Below are 22,479 nucleotides of genomic sequence, written 5' to 3' on the forward strand. Positions count from 1 at the left end.
CACCGTGAAATCTTAGAAAATTTATCCGGTACGCTCAAACCATAGAATCTGCGGTCTAGTCGAAGCGAATATCATTTCGCACGAGCATTTCTGACTTTTCAAGGTGAGTTGAGAGGCAGGCGACTCTGTTGCGCGTAACCTTGGGATACGATATCTTTGGTTATTGAAAGGGAAGTTGAACGTTGTTATTATCGGGTATGGTGTTACAGTCGTGGCCGCGGTGTGAATGTGTGCGAACGTGTGCGAACGTGTGCGGTTCTCCTTGCGAACATTCCGCGGACCCCAACAACGTTAACAGAGCCTCTCGTTATTGTGAACACACAACAGTGTCCTCCGGTTTCGTTTCTACCCGACGACCGTTTTGACGGTGATTTGTGGGACATGTCCCGGCGCGAGTAACGCGTGCGATTGCCAACATTGAAAACGGGTCACTTTCGAAAACATCGAGAGGAAATCGTTTCTTTTATCCGATACGATTACATAACGTCGAGCCTATCGATCGATGGTAGTACCAAGATTCCGAGTGAAATCGGTAAAAGAAATTCATGGAAACTAAAGGGAAGAGAAAACAAATGGTTCGAATTTTTCCGTTCGTTTCTCTTTGAAAAATCAAGAGGCCGTTACGTCGACGCGAAACCAAGCGAAAGTACATCGGACCGAGGCTGGTGAGGCCGTGGAACGCCGAAACGAGAAGCACCTCGCAATTTCTGTTTTCCGAACGACTGGCTGAATGGTCGAATAGGTGGCTGCTGGTCGCGCCGATAAATTTCGGAACCAGCGACACCGGCGAACATACTGTACCCGACGTGCGTCACGTTTCACGAATCGGCAAACCTGTTCCCATGCTCGCGTCAAACAGTTCGGCAGCTCGTGGGCACGTCTCTGTCCTTTTTTAATCGTTAAGTCGTCCCGTCAAGTTTACGATCAAGGTGAAGGTGATAAACGTTCGGAGAAGGCGAACGCGAAGTCGAATGCGAATGCGAACGCGTGGACGTCAATTTCTGTTACGTAGGTGCTGACGTTTTCACGAATACGAGACAGTCTTGACGTAACGGCGACGCGATCGACAGTGTCATACGATACACGTGAACCTGTCACGAGGTGCCGATGTCAACGGTACGAAATATCGCGTAAGGTTGGTCTCGCTGTGATCGGGTGAAATTCGCGACCGATGCTCGAGTACCATTGTGTAATACTCTCGTTGTTAATCTCTCGGGACGAGTTATAGAGGCGTAGACAGATTGCGTCGACAAAAATATGTTTTGGACGCGGTTGGTCGCGGGAGGATGCGCGACGAAGCAGCGATAAGCATCCGGATGCGTCCAACAATCGGCGTGTGTCGATTCCGTGAAAAATGTTGCCGCGATTTCAAAGGGATTCGCGAGAGATCCGAGAGAATCGCGTAGAAAACAACGAGGGGCAGCGGATCAAGAGAGAAAGGGAGGAGCGGCGAGAACGCGATAATTGGAGGCAAACTCGCAACTAGTCTAGTCATTGATCGGTCGCGAGACGCCTCGCGCCGCGACGCCCTCTCTTTCCAACCCTAGCGTCCCCACCTGCTCGTTCACGAGTCGGAAACACGCCTTCCTCTTTCTCTCGTTCCCACCTTGTCCCTTGCCTGTTTCTCTCTCGCTCTCTCTTCTCTTCTCTTGTCCTCTCTCGCCCTCTCTCGCCCTCTCTCTGTCTGTCGCCCTCCTTCTCTGGTTCGCCGTTTCCGTTCGACGCGGCCGCGGTCGTTCATCGACTCGCGAGGATCTCGCGACGAACTCGACTCGCTCGACCCTTGCTCGCGGAAATTGACGCAGAAAGGGGAGACTTTCGGTGCGCGTTCCACGGGGAAAAGTGCCACACAACGTGAACAGAGAGGAGAAGAGGCTTCGCCTTCGTTCGAAGGGGATCGTCTCTCGATCTCGTCGACGATCTCGGAGCACGGACGGTGCGGGACGAACAGCGACAGTGACCGAGGTCGGCGCGATTTCGTGTCAAAATGTGTCGTGACCCATTGCAGCGAGTCAAGAAAAAATCGAACGACGAGGCTTGACGCGTTTCCGCGGCGAGAGCATCGTAATGTTCCAGCACGAACGCTTGTCGACGTCGCCGTTGCCAACCATTGCTCACCGTTGCTGGTCGAACAGCCAGAAGAGAAGATGGTGAACGACCGTTTCTAGGCCGAACGAGAATCTTGAACCGCGAAACGACAAAAACGCCTAGCGATACGAATAGAAGACGGATTGTTCGTTGGTTGGTCGCGGCGACCCGTTTCTCCCAAATTTGCTCTGGAGTATCGAGCAGAAGACACGCGAGGCGGAAACTAGGTCAGTAGGATAAGCGGAATCCGCAGCGAGGGAACTCGAGGAACGGGAAAGAGGGAAACGGGAAACGAGAATCGCGAAACGGAAGAGAAAGGGAGAAACTGGTAGAGGTGTGTTGTTCTCGTGTGCGAATCGTAGGTATCGATAGGCTGATCGGGAGCAATGTTCTGTTTTCAAAGTCCGTTCACGCGGGCTTCCCGCGTGCTCTCGTCTCCCCTGTCATCTGGCAAGCCAAACGGTTCGACGATCGGCTCGACGATCGGCGGGATCTTACCAACCGGCAAGTCGTGCACCGTTTCGAAACCCAGAGACGGACCTAGAAGACTGTCGGAGGCGACTAGCGAAGGTTCCGGTTCGTCGATCGCGTTCATCGACCAGGAGCCGTCGATTTCGGAATGCAGCAGCAGCGACACGCTCCCCGACGTGAAAGCGGATTATTTAGACCCGGTGACGCTGTCCCCGGGTTCGGGCACCGGATCAGGATCGGATTCGTCGGTGCACACAGGTGGTGATCCGGTCGCGTGCAAGCCGGACGAGTCCAGCGATCGTAAGAAGCTACTAGAAAATGATGATCGCAACCTACGTTCCCCCTGCGACTCATCGAAGAAGAGATCACGATGCAGGAAGTTCCTCCTCCGGCTGCGGTCCAACGAATCCTCGAACTCGAGCAACAAGGAAACTCGGTTTCCCTCTGTGTCGACGTCCGCGTCTCCGTCTCCGTCCCTGTCCTTGTCCCCGTCTCCGTCCCCGTCCCCATCCCCATCCCCATCTCCGTCACCGTGGCCGTTGCTGGCGAACGATTCGATCGGGACCGAGTCCGCCGACACTTCGAGGGAGCGTCGGGAGAATTACGAAACCATCGCCGTCGAGGACACGGCTACAACGACCCTCTTCACCAATTCGTCGCCCTCCGTTCTAATCGACTGCGTCGATTCTACCGAGCCACCCGATGAGACTTCGAGGAATCGCAGACCGACCGCCGCAGCCTCGGAGAACGACTTATCCTCGTTACAGAACGCGTTCCCCGCGGGTATCGAGTCGGAGACTGAGACAGAGACCGAGACAGAAACCGAGACAGAGAACGGCTACCATCGAGAAACCGAGACGGAAACGGAGGAGGGATCCTCGTTGCCGTTGAGTCCCGCGGGCCCACTCACCACCGGACTGTCAGCGTCCCTGGCGCCTTATTACAACTTTCTATGCGTCAACGGCGGCCCAATGCGACAGGAGATGACCAGCACCAGCTCGCCTCAACTCTGCACAGCCGGGAATCACGAGTCGAGCGGAGACTCGAGCTCTGGCAAGCCACGAGGCTCCTTCGACGCCGGCGAGAAGTTCTCCCGACTGGACAGCTTGGCGCCGGACGGACTCGACGGCTCGTTCTGTCTACCAGCGGCCAGGTCCTGCCCCAATCTGGAAGGCCGCAGTGCCGGATGCTCGCCGACCAGTGGATCATCCAGCTCCAGCCCGAGCTCCGGACCCGTCGGACCCAGGTTCAAACCCATCGAGGAGGGCGACATACAACTATGCTTTCTGAACCATTCGAAGACCCTCGTTCGCAAGATCTTGTCCAGCAAGTTCTTGCGGAGATGGGAGACGCATCATCTATATCTGAACGACGCCTGCATCTCCTCGAAGTCGGTAAGAGGCGCTTGTACAGAGTGAACCACGAATCGCGATCGGTAGAGATTAGTCTCTGTCATTAGCAGTCCGAAAATGTTATCAGTAGACTGCGGATCTTTATGCATTCATAGGAAAATTTAGTATGTAGATGATATTCAAAGTTGTTGGAATGTTTTTAAAATTGACGATGTCAATATACGATTTCTCCTCCATTGAAATTATTGAGGCAAGAAGTAACATTCAATTTGGTTTTTATTTTTTGCATAAAGATCCGCAGTCTAGTTATCAGACACTTACAGAATTTGTCTTAAAATACTGTAACAGATAGGCGTAGAACAAGTATAGGTGTATGTGCAAAGGATTGAAGATGACCTTGAAAAAAAAGAATTGACAAAAAGTTTGCTATCATCTCGTGAAAGCTCTCTCGAGACTGTGCCACATCTGATAAAAGCATTTTCAATTGGACTGAGAATAACAGAGTAATCTCTGCTGTTCTGTTTGATGGGCGCGAAACACGAACTTGATAGAGAACGAAATCGGTAAACGGTTGATTTGCAGCCCACGGGATTTCTTCAGCATCCGATACCGTACGGTAGCATGTCGGACATCAGAAGATACGCTGTCGCCAGATGGGATCCCACTTACAAAAACTGCCTGAGCATAGTGCTGCCGGACAGTTCTCTTCTTCTCCAAGCGAACAACGCTTACACGAGGGACCAATGGTATCATTCGATATTGTGGAAGGTAAGTTGTTTATCGTGTTTTTCAACACTAACCAAACCGCTCTCGCATTCTGTCTCTTATTCAATAAATTTCTTTAATAAATTATGAGATTTAGTAAATTGTGAGGAATCTACAGAAATTCAGTCTTGTAATTTGTTATAAATCAATATGTATATCCGACACATTTTATACCCGGTACGGTTAGGGGGTAGACTCGTTTCCAGGATTGCAATTTTCTCGATAATGCAAAGATGGGATTATTCAGTAGTCAAAAGCGCTAGATAAAAGATCTAGGGCGCCCTCAAAAGTTTAGTATTTTCTCTACAATTCCGACATACAGCAATTTTTGAAAAAAATTTCTTTTCACATCATGCAGTAAACTAATTGCTCCAACTTCTCAAAAAAGTTCAAATCAAATAGCCCAATATTAAAACAGTTATCGTGTGTTCGATAATGTCTGAATATTATGGAAGTCACTGTAGTTGCCGCAGCTTTATGAAAATAGCTTTATGCGCAGCTGTATGCTTCCGAATAATGCAAGTTACGCTTCGTAAACGTGAAAATAGATCTTTTGAAGCGATAGCGGCCTAGATCGATCTTCTATCTAGCGTTTTTGACTACTGAAAACCCCCATCTTTGTATTATAATCGAGAAATAAGAAGACCCTTGCAATCCTGGAAAAACGAGTCTACCCTGAAAGATCGAAACACTCTTTCGCGGCGGGCTCCGATCGGGTTGTTCCGGGTATGACTGGTGTTCTGGTTTCCAGTGGAGCATCTTCAAGTACCAGCAGCTGGCGTCGTTGAACGCGCGAGAGGAAGTGATGGCGAAACAATTGAAATCGATGGTGGATTTCGCTTTGTGGACGACGCTGCAAGACGAGAGGGTGACCGTAGCCCCGCTCGAAGCCGCGGCGAAGCTGCTCGAGGATACGATCGCGGAGGAGCAGCCTGACCGAGGAGAGGCGATGCCCGCCCGCGAGGAAACCGATCGCAAACATCGGGCGGAGATCGTTCTCTACGTAGTGAGCCCTCTCCTCGAGAAAGCCGCCCTCCCGGCAAACCTCGCCAGGGTATTGATCAAGCTGGTTCAACTACATCCGCGATCCTCGCTGGTCTCGTTGATCGGCCCTGCCATCACCAGATGTCTCAAGCACACCGTGGACTTTGGTAAATCCCCGGACATGAGGAAACTACTTCAAGCGTTCGTTGCTGCCCTCTACGAAGCGGAAAGCGGCGAGAAAGCGATTAGAAACTATATCGCGTCCGTACACGGATCGGGAAGTGGCTGTCCACATCCGAGAGTGCTTCCGAATTTGGTGTCGGTTTGCGTCGCTGCGATTTTCCACAGGTTGGTTCGTCCAGCTCGGCCGGCTCGGCTAATGATAAAACTTTGTGTTGAATTGCAATTGAATTACTTGACGAATTATAATTACGAAATAATTCAGTTATATATTGTATTCAATTATTTGGTAATCCGAAATTCAGTCGCTTCGCTCAATGAAATGACAATGTAATTTGTAAATCTGGTCTCTTATTCGATTTTACAATTGAAATACGATTACAAAGTACAGTGTGATTATGAATTGAATATGTATAAGAAGAATGAGAGGTGGAAAAAGAAAAATGAACGTGGTATTATTCACAAATTCATATTGTGTGATCAAAAATAAAGTTGTTTATTACTAGACTGCTTATTACTTAGAAAATTTAAAAAAAATGCTGGGATATAAAATATGACAGAGAATTTAGTACGATTTTAATTTATTTCAAATGTAAAAAAAGCAACTACTCCAGAAAATAAGATTTTATTTGATTCAAGTTTCTCTCTCTCTCTCTCTCTCTCTCTCTCTCTTAAAATCCGTGTACAAAAATTGCAAATTGCATAATCATCCGCAGTCTATTTATTACGTTCGTTTCAGAGAAGAAATATAAATTGTCGATAGACATGGAAATTTCCAGAGGAAACGTGTAGCGCGAACGCCGCGAACGGTAACGTGAACTCGCTAACTCATCGATCACTAAATCCTTATGTTTGTTTGCACTTCAGATTCGATGCGGCTCGACGTTCCCACCAGGAGAATGATGAGAGTCCACCTCCTCCTTTGCCGCCGCTTGATTGCTATCTGTTCGTGTTGAACGTCGCGTGAGTACCGAAGTCTAGATGTCTACCATTCTCCGAAAGATCCGATCGATTGTGTCGTTACCTACCCGTTTTTCAGCTCTGAATATGCCGACTGGCGACCGGGTTTGGGCGCCCTGCTGCAACCGGTACCATTTCCAGAGGAAGCTTTGGCCACGAAGGAGGTTCAACAGTCGGTTCTATTGTGCGTGATCAAACGCCTGGCAAAAGATTCGAGATGCGTCGTGCATCGTTTTCTTCTGCCGATCAGGGAACCGAGGCCCGGCTGGATCCACGTCGCTGTTCCCTCGAGTCCAGCTTGTCCTGATCAGGGAGAGTTATTCGGCGATATGGTGTGTATTTTACAATCATCCAGCGAGCGTTTAGCCGACGTCTCTAATTCGTTTTTTAATTTGTTTTCGATCAGCTGACAACATTGCTGGACTGTTGCTGTCGCCGTAAGAGGTTCATAGGTTCGCTGATGAAACAGGCGCGAGACGATTGCATACTTTTAGCGGCGAGAGGATGCGAGGCCGCGCAAAAGGCTCTCTGTCTGATGCTCGAGTGGCATCTGCTGCCGAACGAGGAGGCTCGACTACAAATAGTGAACGCTCTCGAGTCGACCGCGTCCGGCAAAGATCGGTACGCTGCTCTCTGCCAGAGGCAACGGAATTTACAAGAACTGGTGTGTAAACTGACAAGCTGTGTTCTTCCCCGATATCCTGCGACGTACGAATTGTTCGTTTATATTGTTCTCGACAGCAACAAAAGGGTGGTCCGAGGAAACTGACGCTGCCAGTCCGCGCGACGGACGCCGACGTCGCTATTCTGCTGGGCGGAGGTGCTCTCGGTAACCTGGAGTGCCTCAGTTTGGCTTTCACGTCGGTCACCTCCGCCTGTGCCGAGCAGCTGATCAAACTACCGGCTCTCAGGTACCTGAACCTGTGGTCGACGCAGTTTGGCGACGCGGGATTGCAGATGATCAGCGAACATCTGCAAAAACTGCAAGTGTTGAACCTATGCGAGACTCCCGTTTCCGATAAGGGGATCTCTACTTTGACATGTGAGTCTCTCTCTCTCTCCCTCTCTCTCTTCGAGAAGTCTCGAGTCGCGCGCATCGTCGCTCAACACGGCCGCGAAAGTCGTTTCTCTCGCCCCCGTGCCTTCGTACGGGACAGGGATCCTAATCAACGTTGAAATACGCGACTATAGTGGAGTGGCGAGGTAGCGCAGCGTTTAGAACGTGGAGTGAGAGAAACCGAAGATTAAGTCCATTGGTTTGATTTTGCCGCGATGTTCACGTTGCCGCTCCTCTGTATCTGCACCCTTATGTTAACGCGACTATCCATTCCTGTGCGCAGCGTTGACGAGCTTACGGAAGCTGAACCTGAACAGCACGAAGCTGTCCATAGAAACGTTCGAGTCGTTGAAGAAGTGTCTGCCGGCGTTGCAAGAGTTTGACGTCAGATATACGGAAGCCTGGTGACCAGAGGTTTCGAGCGAGGAGAAGCCGGATAGTCCTCCCGCCAGCAACGACGACACCGCCACCAACGCCGGCTGCGACCAACAGAAGAAACTCGAGTCTCCTCGAGCCGAGTAGACTTTAGAAGAGTACTTAAAACGAGCCGTTCGATCACGGTCGGCGTGCGGATTCCTCAAGTACGTTACATTACGAGTATACAAAATCATCTTTATCTTTGTAACCGGTAAATGCCTCTTGCGAGTACAGTAACCGTGTCTCGCGTCAGCGTTCGAAATCGACGTTGGAAAGGAGAAGAGGCGCGTGACTAGGAGCACGATAAAAAATCCTGAACGCGTGATCACGGTTCGGCGAAGAGAGCGACGCGAGAAGTGAGGCTTCGTAGAAGTCTCGTATACTGCCTAAAAAAGATGTTGTTGTTAGAAGAAACGATCCACGGCGCGTTTTGGGACGCGTTCGAGTTCAAGTAGTTCAGAGAAGACGCGAATCCGTCGCGTTCCCGCGAGCAATCGGTATCCACGCGAGCACGAGCGAGCTCGCGCGGCAAATCTGTTCGAAAGGAATGTTATTTCGCCGGCTCTTGTATTTCTCGTGCTCGCGAATTTGCCCATTCCTCGAGCACACCTCGACTTACGGGGGTAGACTCATTTCCTGGATTGATTCAGTAGTGAAATGCTCTAGATAAAAGATCAATCTAGGCCGCAGTCGGCCTCAGAAGTCCTATTTTTACGTTTACGAGGTGTAATTTGCATTATTCAGAAGCATAAAGCTGTCTGAAACAAATTACGCCTCGTAAACGTAAAAATAGGACTTTTGAAGGCTTCAAATTGAAGCAGACTGCGGCCTAGATTGATCTTTAACCTAGCGGTTTCGACTCCTGAAAAAGCCATGCGTTATCGAGAAATGGGAATCGTAATTCTGGAAACGAGACCACCCCCTTCTGTCGCGAAAGTTCGAGGCTAACGCGATCGAGATCGCGGTAATCGAAGATGCTGATTTATACGAGTGTCCTTCTGTTCGAGACAGCTTCTCCAGTGTTCGGGCAGCTTCTGTGTTCACGTTCGAAAATTCGATTTACAAAATCTTGTGTTCCTCGGTCTTCCTTTTTCGAATTTTTTGACAGATTGGTTGTTCGACGTAGATCCGTTTGCTCGAATTGCTTCGTTCTCGAAGTTGATCGTGTTCGTGAATTTTCCAAAAAGAATCGCCTCGTTAAGGGAACAGAGACGCGCGTCTAATTGCAAGATTCTATCGAAAGATCACAATGGTTAGAAGTCTATATACTTATAAATGTATTGCCCGCTCGGCGAAAGCCGGACAAAGCGTTCGGTACGAACCCCCCTTCCTCGAATATATTATATTATTATTATATATTATATTAAATTATACTATATTATATTAATTATTATTAGATTATATTGTATTATATTATACATACTTCCTCGAACGGCAGATTCCGCAGAAAGATTCGATCGCCGTGCGTCTCGTTTCGAACGAAGCTTCTCGTCGACTGGCCGTTTAGACAGGCGCGAGCAAAAGGATAAGCGAAACGAGACTCGTCGTAGAAGGTTCTCCGCGGTGAGAGCCTTCACCTTTTTTCCTTGAGATAACGCTCAACTGCCTGAGAGTTCGAGCTCTGACCACTGCCAAAACGCGCGCAATCCGGACGAACTGTTGCGCCCGTTCGTATCGAGTTTTCTCTTTAAAGTTCGTGTTAAGCGAGTCCTATCGAACGAATTTTACTCTGTATTCGGAGTAGCTTGACGCGGTTCAATCTTCGCCTTTCGAATATCGTGTATTGATCATTCGAAACACCTCTCGACGGATCGATCGATCATCCTCGGCGTTTATCAGTTTTAATTCGGAGGTTCCCGTCGCTTTAAAACGGTGTCGGAAGGAAAACGTTCAAGTGAACTCCTACAATATCGAGCCAGACTCGTAATGATGATTCTGAACAGGGTCTGATAAATATGTATGTGATCAATTTCCTTGCAACCAAAATAAAATTCGATTGTGTTGTTGTCGATGTGTAAACATTGATTGAAATTTTCTTTTTCTTCTAGGAGATTATATGAATGTGACAAAGGAGTTCTAATCTCTTTAACCATAAAATCAATCGTAGTGGAAGGGGTTAACGTTGGCGAGAGGAACGGAGAACAATGGGAACTTTGAAATAAATCTGATATTCTCCGTTATACGCAGGCTCGAACAAAATGGCGAGTTGTATAGTTGATAGGTTCACCGCCTAGGCGGTTTATTTCCTTTTCTGAGAATGTACATACTTCAAATATATGTATGTATGTATATCGTATAATATTACTGTTGAAATTAGACATGGTTTCTTTGTAATTGCGAATCGATAATGGTCGTCTCGCCACCCTCGGTCCATCGCGCGTCGCGTCGGCTCTCCCTCGGATAGTCGGTGCTGTATGCGTGTTCACTATACATATGTATATGTAGTCGAGCGATATGAATCATCGTCCTCGTCTCGGTACCTAACGAATTCGCATCAAAAGCAATTTCCATAACTTTCAAAGTACAAATAGCGAGCGTAGATTTCTTCCAATCAATTCCCGTCGGACGGAAACTTGACATTGTCGGCTTGCGAGCGTTTATCGCGTTAGGTCGTCTCCGCTACGATTCACCGAGTTTCAACCCTGTTTCACGTACATTTAAATACACGTGTAGCCTTTCACGTGTATCAACGTATCCGCATTTTAACTCGTATTAATTTTTAGGATACAGTTACTAATTTTAGCAAAACCACTCCCATTCGAAAAATGTAATCACCTAGCCCTCTAGTTTATTCGAGAAGAATCTGATACGTTTTAATATTCTGACTTCTTTCGGGACAACAACATTCTTAGCTGTTGGAAAACACAATTCCGGAGCAACCACTGTTGTTGACATGTTTAAATATTTTCTTGCCGGTTCTACAATTCTCAGATGTTTATCTTTCCGCGTCTTTTGTTCGCAGGCTTCGAATTATAATTAAATCTGAAACGTCTGCTAAAAGATTCGGCAACGCGTACCATTCAATTCCATTATCAAGAATGATGTTTAGGTTCGATACGTAAATGAATATCAGTACGAATTAAAACGAGGACGCATTAATGCACGTGTATTTAAATATACGTGAACTAGTGCACGTGTACCCGTGTGCTAAAACTGACGCACTAAATGTACGTGTACGTAAATACACGAGTGTTATCGATACACACATGCATTCTCACCCACTTGTTAATCGTATCCTGACCCGACCATTCGTCGACAATGGTTTGCTAGCTGTTTCGCGCGATGATCACCGACATTTCAACATTTTGCACCGTGCCAGCACCAGCGCTGCTGATTCGACATTAATATTATTCCCAGTTGTAATGTGCCATCCCAGTTGCTAGTTGAGAGACGACCTAATGGAATTCGGCGTTTGGCAACAGGATCGGAAGAACGAGTAGCGTGAGAGCGCGTCGAACGAATTGGAATTTCTCTTTAACTTGTTAGGTATGTAAAGGAATCGCAGAATGTGGCGGAGAGTTCTTTAGTTACGCCGTGCCGTCGTCGCGTCGGTTTTAATCGTTTTTACGATGGGATGTTAAAGTTAGATGTGGATCGAGAATCTCGATCGATCGAATGGAAATTCAAAAGAAGCCGTGGCCGGTGCGGTGCGTAAATTTCTGGAGTTGAACGTCGTTGCTCATCTCGATGGTCACTTCGTTCTTCAAACTGGCTGGCAACTCGTTCCATACCGACCGCGGCACGGTTTCTGAAACGTTTCAATCGGCGTCAAACATCATCTAGGTGTCGTCTTTCGTTGGCAAGAGAGAAAGAGAATAGCGTGTGTAACGAATGAAAGAGAGAAAGAAGAAAGAGGCTACGAAACAGTAGGCAATTCGTTCAACCAAAAACCGACTTCTTCCACTCGTATCGTATCGTCGTATCGTATCGTATCGTATCGTATCGGAGCTATCAACGTAATAATGTCAATTAACTTGGATTGAATTTACCTACCGGTTAGCACCTCTATACAATTGAAAATGTAACTACACGTTCAATGGAAAAAGAAAATAAACATCCTGCTTTCTTTTCTCACCTTTACACGTGTACAGGAGATTCGACCAGGTGATCTTCTCCTGCGAGAAGCAGTAGACACCGAGCCGGCCACCCTTCAACGTCGAGTCGTACACGTTCCCGGAGTCGGTAACCATCTGTGTACCCTGGTACAACCTGAATCTGATCAATCCGATTCGCGGTCTGTGCAGAAGCTGCCATCTGTACGAAGTCTTTTCTACCCAGCCGAACTTTCGCGGGTCTCTCCAGAGTATTTTCACCTGATCCGGGGTGTCCTCGTTATGCCAGAGACTGTTCCTGAGGGTTTCTCCGGGACCGGTGTTCGAGTTGACCAGCTTCAACTGAATTTCAGGTTCTCCGACCGCTCGGAACGGTGACGGCATCCAGTAAGTCTGTTGGCCCTTCTTCCACGTGACAATGTAGAACCGACGATTGTCTTGGTAAGAGAACACGAACCCGACCCAGTCGTCGTCTTCTTCGTCCTCCACGAAGAACGTGCCCTCGAAGTCCACGCCGCTGAACACGTCTGGTCCTGGACGAACGAACGGACGGGTTCCATGAAAACCACCGACTCCGGATTTCACCGACAATAACTTTTCCCGACAACGTTCGTACCACAATCCACAATTATCCCATATTCTGCAAAGTTTCAGCTTTTATTTTAAAAAAATTTCATCGCTCTATCTCATTTCTATCGAAAGTTCTTTAATTTTGACACAGATTTCGTCGGTTTAGCCCACTGTGCGGCCTAGATAGATCTTTTAGCTAGTGTTTCTGACTACTGCATAATCTCATCTTTGCATTATCGAGAAATGCGAAGGCGCATCCCGCACCCTTACAGTCCTAGATACGAATCTACCCCGTTAATATCGAATAATCCTGTCGTCAACTAAAGTCGTTGTCGGTGAAAATTGTGTCGGTGATTTCCATAGGACCTGGTACGACAGGGTACACTTAGATTTTCGATAAATTGCCCCGAGTATTACCGATAGCGATTCCAGGATCGCTGTTGACCAGCTGCTGGATCTCGGCACCGCCATGATTGATTCTCCAGACTGGATCTTCCTGCGCTACTCCGTACGGGTCCAGAGGGATCGTCACATACTTCCGGAAGTCCGTAGCCCAGATCATGCTGTTGTTCGGACAATTGTCCTGAACGTTGATCACGGTGTCGTTGTCGTAGTCGTTCCAACAGGCGTCGCCGTAGTGTTCGTCTGAAAATGATCGCGTGCAAATATTAACGGACCAAGTTCTTCGTCCATCTTGTTCCCGGACTTACGATTGGCGCGACGTTGGTCTGGATTATACACGTAAGGACAATTGTCCCTATGGTTGGGTACTCCGTCGTTGTCGATGTCGTCGTCGCACTCGTTCCCTTTACCGTCGCGATCGTCGTCGTTCTGTCCCGCATTGGGCACGTCGGGACAGTTGTCTCTGTCGTCTTGGACACCGTCCCTGTCCCTGTCGTTGTCGTTGTCGCAAACGTCTCCCACTCCGTCACCGTCTCGATCCAACTGGTCCGTGTTAGGATTGTACGGACAATTGTCGCAGGCGTCGCCGATCGTGTCTTGATCCGAATCGATTTGATCCCTGTTCTTCCGTCTTGGACAATTGTCATTGTTGTTCGGGAAGCCTGAAAAACGCGTCGATGCGAATATCAATGTCCGGTTCGCCGTGGGGTGGAAACCGCGTTAAGGTTTACCGCAGGGATCAGAAACCTAATCTGAATTTACTTCACGCGTTGTGTTGAAGAGATCGTTAGCAGATCAGATTGTGTTTAGTTAGATTACTTGAATCTCTACTTAATAGTAACCCGCTCTTTCTAGGATTGGAGAACCGTTCTCTCGAAGTTAGTATGGGTTAAAGAAACCTTCCTTGGTTAACCGTGTTTGGGTTAGGGTGTTAGGCGGCTATCTACTATTTATGTGAATCTAAATTCAAATTCAACTCTCAGCAAGCCAATTTAAATCGAAACTCAACTTTCAATCTCATTATATTATACTTAAATCTGAATTCAAATTCAACTCTCAGCAACCCAATTTAAATCGAAATTCAACTTTCAATCATTCCTTGGTTAAAGGTGAATTCTTCTCGATCGAAAAATGAATATATAATTTTAATGGTTTCGGCACAGGGTTTGATCATTTAAATATATATGATAATATATATGATTAAATATAAATGATCGAACCCTACGCCGAAACCATTAAATTTATTATATATTTCTTGGTTACCCGGGTTTGCGTTTGGGTTAGGGTCTGTTTATACTGGAATATTTCCGACCAGATAAATCCGACCAGACAGATATTTTGCAATGCATTTCAAGACCCTTAGGCGTCGAGTTAGAATCTCTGGTTTACTGTATACCGTCGTTATCGATGTCGTCATCGCAAGCGTCGCCGATTCCATCGTTGTCCGTATCTTCCTGCTTCGGGTTACTAACGGACGGACAATTGTCGCACACATCTCCGACCGAATCTGGTCCGTCGCTATCCGTGTCTTCCTGACCCGGGTTCGAATGCAACGGGCAATTGTCCGAAGGGTTTAGCACGCCATCGTTATCGGCGTCCGGGTCACAGGCGTCGCCCAACCCGTCTCCGTCGGCGTCCTCCTGGCCGCTGTTCGGTATCAACGGGCAATTGTCCGCGTGGCATCGACGATCGTAACACCGTAGATTCCCGTCCGGCATCCCGTCGCTGTCGCTGTCCAGACCGCAGATGAGTCCGGTCCCCGCCCATCCAACGTGACACTGCGAAATCCGAACGACCAGAGCAGCGTATCATTTCAGAGGTTTTCAACAAACTAGTCGTCAGTCGTCGTACAAGGTCAGTCTGTCCGGAAAGTAATGCGACCACATTTAAAAGAAATTTTAGTGGACATATGAGTGGAAATCTTTAAAATTCCTCAAAGTAGGATTTCCATGCTTTGTATGCTCCCTGGATGGATCGAAGCCTCTTTGACGACCGCCAGCTTTCAAACTGACATCCTTTTAGCACATTTTTGATTTTGGGAAACAAGAAGAAATCGCCGGAAGACAAGTCAGGTCTGTACGGAGGTTGAGGAAGTAGCGTGACATTATTTTTGGCCAGTTGACTGTTTTCCCCGTAGGTACAAACTCATGGTGGACCAACCCTTTGTTGTCAAAGAACACAATGAGCATGGCTTTCACTCTTGACTTGCTCGTGCGTGCTTTTTTCGTCTTCCACCTACTTCCGACTCTCCTTAAACATTTTGAGAGGCACTCATCCCCAAAGGTCTGTTGGAAGGAGGAGTCCATTCGAAGGAGGTCTCGGAGACGTACGAGTTCTTGCATGTTTACAGCCGAGACCTCCCTGCGCCGATTCCCGCAGGTGAATACGCCCCGCAGTCAATAGTCCAGAAAAAATGTAGTCGCATTACTTTCCGGACAGACCACGTGTGTCGCGAATAGTTTACCCTGCATCTGTATCTATCGGTGTCGTGGCACACGCACTCGGCGTTCTCGTCGCAGGTCGTGATCGAATCCGCGCACAGATGGCTTTTGCGACGGCAGCCTATCGTCTGGTTTCCCTGGTAGCCGGGCTTGCAAGGGCCGCATCTGAACGAACCCTGAAACGATTCGAACGCGACATCGAGTCTTCTTGGACGTCTGAAACTGCGAACATACCTCTGTGTTGATGCACTCCATGTACGGATCGCAACCACCGTTATCGACAAGACACTCGTTCACATCATGGCAGATCTGCTTATGCGTCCTGGCGTAGTCCACACCGACTCCTTCGACGATTGTACCCGTGTACCCTCGCGGGCAGGGTTCGCATCTGTATCCAGGATGCAGATTAATGCATCGGACTCCGGGATAACAAGGTCGAGCCAGCTGGCACTCGTTCAACGTGACACACGTCGTACCGTTGCCGACGTAGCCGTTCGGGCAAGCGCCGCATCTAAAACCGTGACGGTGTGGGGTTTACTTCAACGGGGATTCATCCGACCGTTTCCGTTTCTCTAAATCGCGTACGGTCAACCGATCGAAGCGAATGAAACGAAACTGAAATGCAACGGAGCTGCAACGAAAGAATCAACGGAAGATGTACGAAAATGGCGAATGTCGCGCGACCTGTAATACGGAGGATGAATGATCGACTCGCACTCCACTTCCGGGTAGCAAGGCCGACTGTCGCAGCCGTTCCTGCGTCGTTCGCACCGTGTCCCGTCGCCGATGTACCCGGCTGGACACTTTCCGCAGCTGAAAAATTCGTACACAATCTATGTACAGCGTGCCCGAGAAGCATTCCGAATGTTTTTGCCATAGTGTGTTACGCGTCCGTAGCCCGTCGCTCGTAGCCCGTAGTTACAGACCGTCGCGCACGGAACCTGCTGTTAAGCGCTTCAAATTCAAAACTATCTCGAATGGTTCACCGAGTGATTGCTATTACAAGTTACAGCGCGCATGCGATGTTAGGGTACAGATATAGTGGAGCGGCGAGGTGACTGTTTCCACTGGAGCGGTGACGAGAGAATAGCGGTGCACGTAAAAGGAAAAATCACTTCGCCGCTCCACTATAGTCCCGCGCTTAAGGTAAAAAAAATAGAGGAGCGGTGAAGGGCGAGGATAGCGGCGAAGTGAACATTGCGGCAAAATCAAACCAATAATTAGAGGGGTAGACTCTCGTTTCCATAATGCAAATCGTCCTCAAAAGTCTTATTTTTACGCTTGTAAGCTTCGTATGCTTTATGCTTTCGAATAATGCAAATTACACCCTGTAAACGTAAAAATATGATTATTTGAGGGCTATTGCGGCCTAGATTGGTCTTTTATCTAGCGCTTTTATCTACTGAAAAACCCCGTTCGCGTTATCTTTTCATTATCGAGAAATGAGAAGGCGCACCCCGCACCCTTGCAATCCTGGAAACGAGAATACTGTTTCTAGTGGTGCGGTGACGAGAGAATAGCGGTGCACGCAGGCGCTCCACTATATTCCCGCACTTATCAGAACATCACGCGGGGGAAATGTAAAAAAGCGAGACAGAAGATAAGAACCTCGTCGAGCAAGAAAAAGTTCTCTAACGTCCTGTCCATCGGAAACCGCGACGGTGTCCGCTTAGCTTGGCCAAGTTTGTTTCGGAGAAGCATTTCGTTGAAAATATCGCGAGCAGAGCCAGAAGGCTCGTTTCTGGAAGCGGATTGTCAACTGCTAAGCTGACACCGGCACGCTGCGCTAAGTAAGCTAGACGCTGCGAATGAATGAGAACGAGAACAAGAACCGATGGAAGGAAGAGGTAGAGTACCTGAAACCGTCGACACTGTCATGACAACGAACCCCGCGGAAGCACGGATTGCTCGCGCAAGGGTTGACCATCTTGGCGCATCGATATCCGTCGCCGGTGTACCCGGCCGGGCACGGGCCGCACCTTGGCCCGTGCGGCGTGTTGAGGCAATCGGCGCCCGGGAAGCAGGGCGACATGTGATCGCAAGTAATCGGCGCAGGCGTAACTGTGGAATCGAGAGGATCAGGGTTGATCAGGATTCGCTTTGTCCGAGTCAGCCTGATTTATTGTATTCTTTTTCCAGCAAGGTACATATGTGTGTGCGTGTATTTATTGCAGGCGCAACGTATCGTCGTTTTGTACATCGGTGTCGTACACGAGTAGTTGTATGTATATCAACGTATCCAGTGAATAAATATAGCAGGTAATTGTATATATCGTTGAGAATCGTTACTTTGTCGGGGAAAAGCAAATATGTTTAGAGAGAAGAGCAAAGAGGTTGATCTCTCCGTTGATATAATTAATAATCTTTCGATACAACGGAACTTCACTCACCGGGACGGTCGCGGCAGCCTGCGCAATTTTCGATTAGATGTCGTAGATGCTGCGTCTCCATTCTCTGTAAAGCACAAGACTCGAAGTTAAGCTCGCAGAGAGAAAGGATTACTTTGCCGAAATAGAGAGAAGTGTACTCGTACTTACGTTCAATTCGATTTCCCTCCAAATCTTTTTCGTAGCCTCGATCAGCTCGTTCAGAGTCTTCACTAGCAGAGCGTCGGTGAGGCAAGCTGCAAAGTTATATTATATATGATATATTTATTTCATTTAGTTCCGAGTAAACTATGCGTACAGTTTAAATAAGGATGTCACGGTTATATTACTGCGATTCTCTGAAAGTTTCGGGGATCTGACTGTTCATAGCAGTATATAGACTTTAATCATTTAGTTCGGCTGAAAACGAACGAAGGAAATTTAACACTAACCGTACCGCGACCGGTTAAATGGCCGCGTTCACATTGTTTTTTTCAAAGATAGAATTATAGAAACTATAAACATGCTTCCATTAGAAATTATTCACTAAATTTCTTTATTCGAGCACGTATTTAATTTTTATAAAACGTATATATCCGATACATTTTGTACCAGGTATGGTTAGTGTTAATTGTGTTTCGGTTACCTTTCTCGTCCAAGCTCTGGATCGATATGTCTCCTCTCCTCGGGGTTCTTTTGGAATTGGAGATCGGTCGACCATACGGATCCGTTTCTTCCTCGTCTTCGTCGAGTCTGTCCAATTCTCGATCCATCTCGATGTCGCCCAATGAACTATATTTGTCGCGGCCATCCTCGGAAGTGTCTTTCCCGTGCCGATTCGATTGCGTTTGCAACCGCGAATAAGTCCGTGACCGTGACCGCTCGAATCGTTCGGCGACGTTCAATCGATCGAAATCGTCTGGTTCATCCAAGTCGTCGGGATTCGTGAACCAATCGGACGATTCCTCTTGCTTCGAGAGAACCGTGATCGCTCCGTTTCTATGGGTCAAATGCTCCGGACAGTTCTCCTCCTTGAACGCGTCGTCGACGTACGACGATCGATACACTTTCGCTTGGCTTCTTCTTTCCCTGAACTAAAAGAACCCTACTGTTTCCACGAACCTTCCTTTCAAAAATATCTTGGGGGCGAATCTTCTTGGCTTGATTCACCCTTTCGCAAATACAGTATTTTCAAGCAAGATTAAATTGTATTAACTGTTAAGAAATTAGAAATTTTACAGGTTTTGCACTCCAAATTCGCCCTTTTCTGCAAATTTCAGCAAAACTTTAAATTTCTTAACAATTATGATACTTTACATTTGATGAAAATACTTTATTTGTAAAAGGTTGAATCTGATTTACAAAAGTGTGAAGCCGACTCGCAAAATGGTGAATTTCGGGTGCAAAACCTGTATAAAAAGGCAAAACGAATATTCAACGATCTTGCAGGATGAATCCGTTTTACAAAGATGAATAAAGATCGCGTGAGCGGTTGTAGCTGTTCGGCGATCCTTGGAGATTTCGACGCGTATCCCGATCGGAGCGGCAAGAAAGTGGGCCGTCGCGACGTGAATATTCAATAAGGATGAATTCCGAGCGAATCGAAATCGATTCGATGCTTTTACACGCGTTACGCGAGTTAGCAGCCGCGCTTAATAAAGCAAACAGCCTTGATCCGAGCAACCATATTTGGAATGGCATCATCCTACGATCTCTAACGTCATCGTTGCTCCATAACAACCGTGTAACGATCTTGCAGACCGGCGCGCGGAGAGACGAAGCAAACGAAAAATTACGTTGGTGTTTCCGCGCGAAAGGTCTAGATAGCAGGATCGTTCGAGATCGTTTCGACGAATCAACTATGTTTGTCTCGCCATATTCGGTAGCAAAAGTAGTTTCGTATCGAAATCACCGAAAAGATTACGTATCGATCTCGGCGAAACGAAATCGGTCGTAAAACGGTCGTAAAACTGTTTCCAATTGCTCACCGCCTCTATCGGCTGACCGTTCTCGTCGTCCGCCCTCGTTGACTCCCTTGAACGTTTCTCGAGCGGTATTGTGCCCTGATAAACGCAATCGACGTATACGTCGATCCGTGCATCGGGTTCGTTTCGATGCACCGTCACAATCACGTTCTTGGTGGGCGCATCGTCGCGCAAATTACTCGCGTGGATGTGCTGCGCGGTTCGATGCCCACCTTCGTCGAGGCTCTCGAGGATCACTGAAACCAACGTTCGTTCCCCCATGGTTTTCCATTAAATCGTTCTCTTACTCCGTAGAAACTAGAGATCTCTATTTCACTTGTGTGTAAATACACGTAGTACGATTTCAGGGAGTAGACTCTCGTTTCCAGGATTGCAAGGGCACGGGATGCGCCTTCTCATTTCTCGGTAATTCAAAGATGAGGGTTTTCAATAGTCAACAGCGCAAACGCCCTCAAAAGTCTTATTTTTACGTATACGAAACGTAATTTGCATTATTCTTATGCTTTATGCTGCCGAATAATGCAAATTACGCCTCGAAAACGTTAAAATAGGATTTTTGAGGCCGATTTCGGCCTAGATTCATCTTTTATCTAGCGCTTTTGACTAATGTAAAGCCCCATCTTTGCATTATCGAGTGTAATAATAAGGCGGATCGCGCACCCTTGCAATCCTAAAAACAAGTCTACCCCCTTAAGGATCCGTGAAGGATCTGCGAATACGGATCCGTCCGACAACTGACGCGTTATTGTTTTTCGATCGAATTCTTTTCGACTGTTGATGTTAGAAGTGAGACAATAATAAAGTCGCGGTAAATTGTTCGACGTTATATCACCGTGTATTAAAATACACGTGTAAAATAAATACGCAAATATTTGTGTAATTAAAACACGGTTACCCGTGTATTTAGTATTACACGGATTAAAATTCATCTCAATTTTCATCTCGATTACTCGACGGAAACCGGACTTGCTGTTCATCGACGAAAAGATTCCACGCGATAAAAAGAAGAAGCAGTCGTGCCATTAATCTTGGCTAATATACGCGTTTCATCGAATCACGTTTCCGGAAGAGCGTGCGCGTGCTGCGTCACCTTGAACGAGTCTCTTGCTATCTCTGTCTCGCCCTTCTTTTCCCCCTTTCTCTGTCTCTATCACACGCGAATTAAACCGTGAAATGGCTGAAACGTTACCGTTTTACCTCGTTTGGTCCGCCTGTCGATCATCAGCATCGTCTTCTTCTTGGACGCGCCGTACTTCGCTGCCAAAAGCGTCTCAACCATCGCCTCCGGTGACTTTTTCTTTGATTTCACGTTGGATAAGGCGATCGCGAACTTGCCATCGCCCCATACTTCCCGCAGATTCTTCGTCAAGCCTACGCAAATTTATTTTCAACCTAAATTGGCGATCCTTTTTCAATTCTCCTTAACGCTTCTTCGTTAGAAAATGCAGAGAGATCTCTACTCTACTATGTACTCTATATTCTACTCAATACTCTACTATATACTCTACTCAAATTTTACTCTCTCGAAGTTTACTCTACTCTACTCTGTACTCTTTACTCTACTTGACAAATAGAGAGGCAAAAAAAAGAATAAAGTACTCTTTCCGACGGTCGTTTACAGAATTTACAGAATCGGCGAACGCGAAAGTAACGAACACGGATTAGAATGGAACGAGAGACGAAGAGACGACTCGCCGTTACCGGGTTTCTTGTCAACGTTTACGGCGACTGGTTTCCTATCCCACGAATGTCTTATGGGAATGCGGCGCGGCTATGGAAGCACTAGGCGTTTCTCTTCGCTTTAAACTGTGATACACAGTAGAAAAATTCTACGGTCGAAGTTGCGGCGCAGTTATTTTTCTCTTGTTTAGAACTTATTGTTTGTACGACTACAAAGCTCGGAACTTTCGAGATTGGAGCCGATTTGAATGAAACTTGCTACACATTTCTTACCTTTGTCGTGTATGAGGCTGGCATCGACGTGACAAACGATCAGAAGCACCACGACGATCGACGCCCAAAGAATCCGCATTTTCTATCACCTCTCCGAAGATCGAGTCTCTCAGTCTTCCGGTTAGAATTCGCCGATATTCGATTCTCCAAACGGCAGGTCCAAAGCGGAGAATTCACGGATTCACTTTTCCTTCGGACCGATCTGAACGCAACGCATGCCTCGAGATGTCCAGCGAATTAATAGATCGCAGGAGGTTGGCGTTCGTCGACTGAGACGAGGAAAAGCCTACGAGTGACTTTATACGTCACCCACGGGAATGTCGGAGTCGAGCCGTGAGTACGAACGCGGTCCGCGTCGTTCGCGCACGTACGAGACGATCAAACGAATTTGCGCGGCTACGAATCCGCGATGATTAAACGAACGATCGGCTATAAT

The 22,479-nt window shown here is 47.5% G+C and overlaps 2 protein-coding genes across 3 annotated transcripts; one reads left to right on the forward strand and one right to left on the reverse strand.

The window, feature by feature from the left end:
- Positions 1–28: 28 nt before the first annotated feature.
- Positions 29–12,354, forward strand: LOC143213391 (C-Maf-inducing protein). The gene is made up of 8 exons (XM_076433196.1): positions 29–3,953; positions 4,494–4,679; positions 5,428–6,008; positions 6,708–6,803; positions 6,880–7,132; positions 7,207–7,464; positions 7,542–7,842; positions 8,141–12,354. The coding sequence occupies exons 1-8, from the start codon at positions 2,475–2,477 to the stop codon at positions 8,263–8,265; spliced, it is 3,279 nt and encodes a 1,092-aa protein (XP_076289311.1). The 5' UTR covers positions 29–2,474; the 3' UTR covers positions 8,266–12,354.
- Positions 11,883–22,322, reverse strand: Tsp (Thrombospondin). Of its 2 annotated transcripts, XM_076433193.1 has the most exons (15): positions 22,044–22,322; positions 21,288–21,461; positions 20,094–20,326; positions 18,752–19,199; positions 18,277–18,362; positions 18,130–18,193; positions 17,596–17,800; positions 16,424–16,552; positions 15,974–16,250; positions 15,763–15,915; positions 14,695–15,076; positions 13,607–13,960; positions 13,314–13,541; positions 12,350–12,859; positions 11,883–12,022 (listed from the first exon to the last, which is right to left on the reverse strand). In XM_076433193.1, exons 1-15 carry the CDS (start codon positions 22,120–22,122, stop codon positions 11,898–11,900), a joined length of 3,447 nt encoding a protein of 1,148 aa, XP_076289308.1. In that variant the 5' UTR covers positions 22,123–22,322; the 3' UTR covers positions 11,883–11,897. The 2 variants fall into 2 exon arrangements, with proteins under 2 accessions (XP_076289308.1, XP_076289309.1); XM_076433194.1 differs by lacking the exon at positions 16,424–16,552.
- Positions 22,323–22,479: the final 157 nt, after the last annotated feature.

Source organism: Lasioglossum baleicum, chromosome 11 (genome assembly GCF_051020765.1).
Source record: "Lasioglossum baleicum chromosome 11, iyLasBale1, whole genome shotgun sequence".
Classification (NCBI taxonomy): Eukaryota; Metazoa; Arthropoda; class Insecta; order Hymenoptera; family Halictidae; genus Lasioglossum; species Lasioglossum baleicum.

What these genes read in the sequence shown, in the direction of transcription:
- Tsp (XM_076433193.1), bottom strand. Translation starts at nt 22,122, where the DNA reads ATGCGGATTCTTTGGGCGTCGATCGTCGTGGTGCTTCTGATCGTTTGT. An exon ending in AGGCTGCCGCGACCGTCCCG is followed by an intron (nt 17,801 to 18,129) that starts GTGAGTGAAGTT and finishes TCGATTCCACAG; the next exon opens with TTACGCCTGCGCCGATTACT. An exon ending in TCTCCTGTACACGTGTAAAG is followed by an intron (nt 12,023 to 12,349) that starts GTGAGAAAAGAA and finishes GAAACGTTTCAG; the next exon opens with AAACCGTGCCGCGGTCGGTA.
- LOC143213391 (XM_076433196.1), top strand. Translation starts at nt 2,475, where the DNA reads ATGTTCTGTTTTCAAAGTCCGTTCACGCGGGCTTCCCGCGTGCTCTCG. An exon ending in CCTGCATCTCCTCGAAGTCG is followed by an intron (nt 3,954 to 4,493) that starts GTAAGAGGCGCT and finishes GTTGATTTGCAG; the next exon opens with CCCACGGGATTTCTTCAGCA. An exon ending in AACGGAATTTACAAGAACTG is followed by an intron (nt 7,465 to 7,541) that starts GTGTGTAAACTG and finishes TGTTCTCGACAG; the next exon opens with CAACAAAAGGGTGGTCCGAG.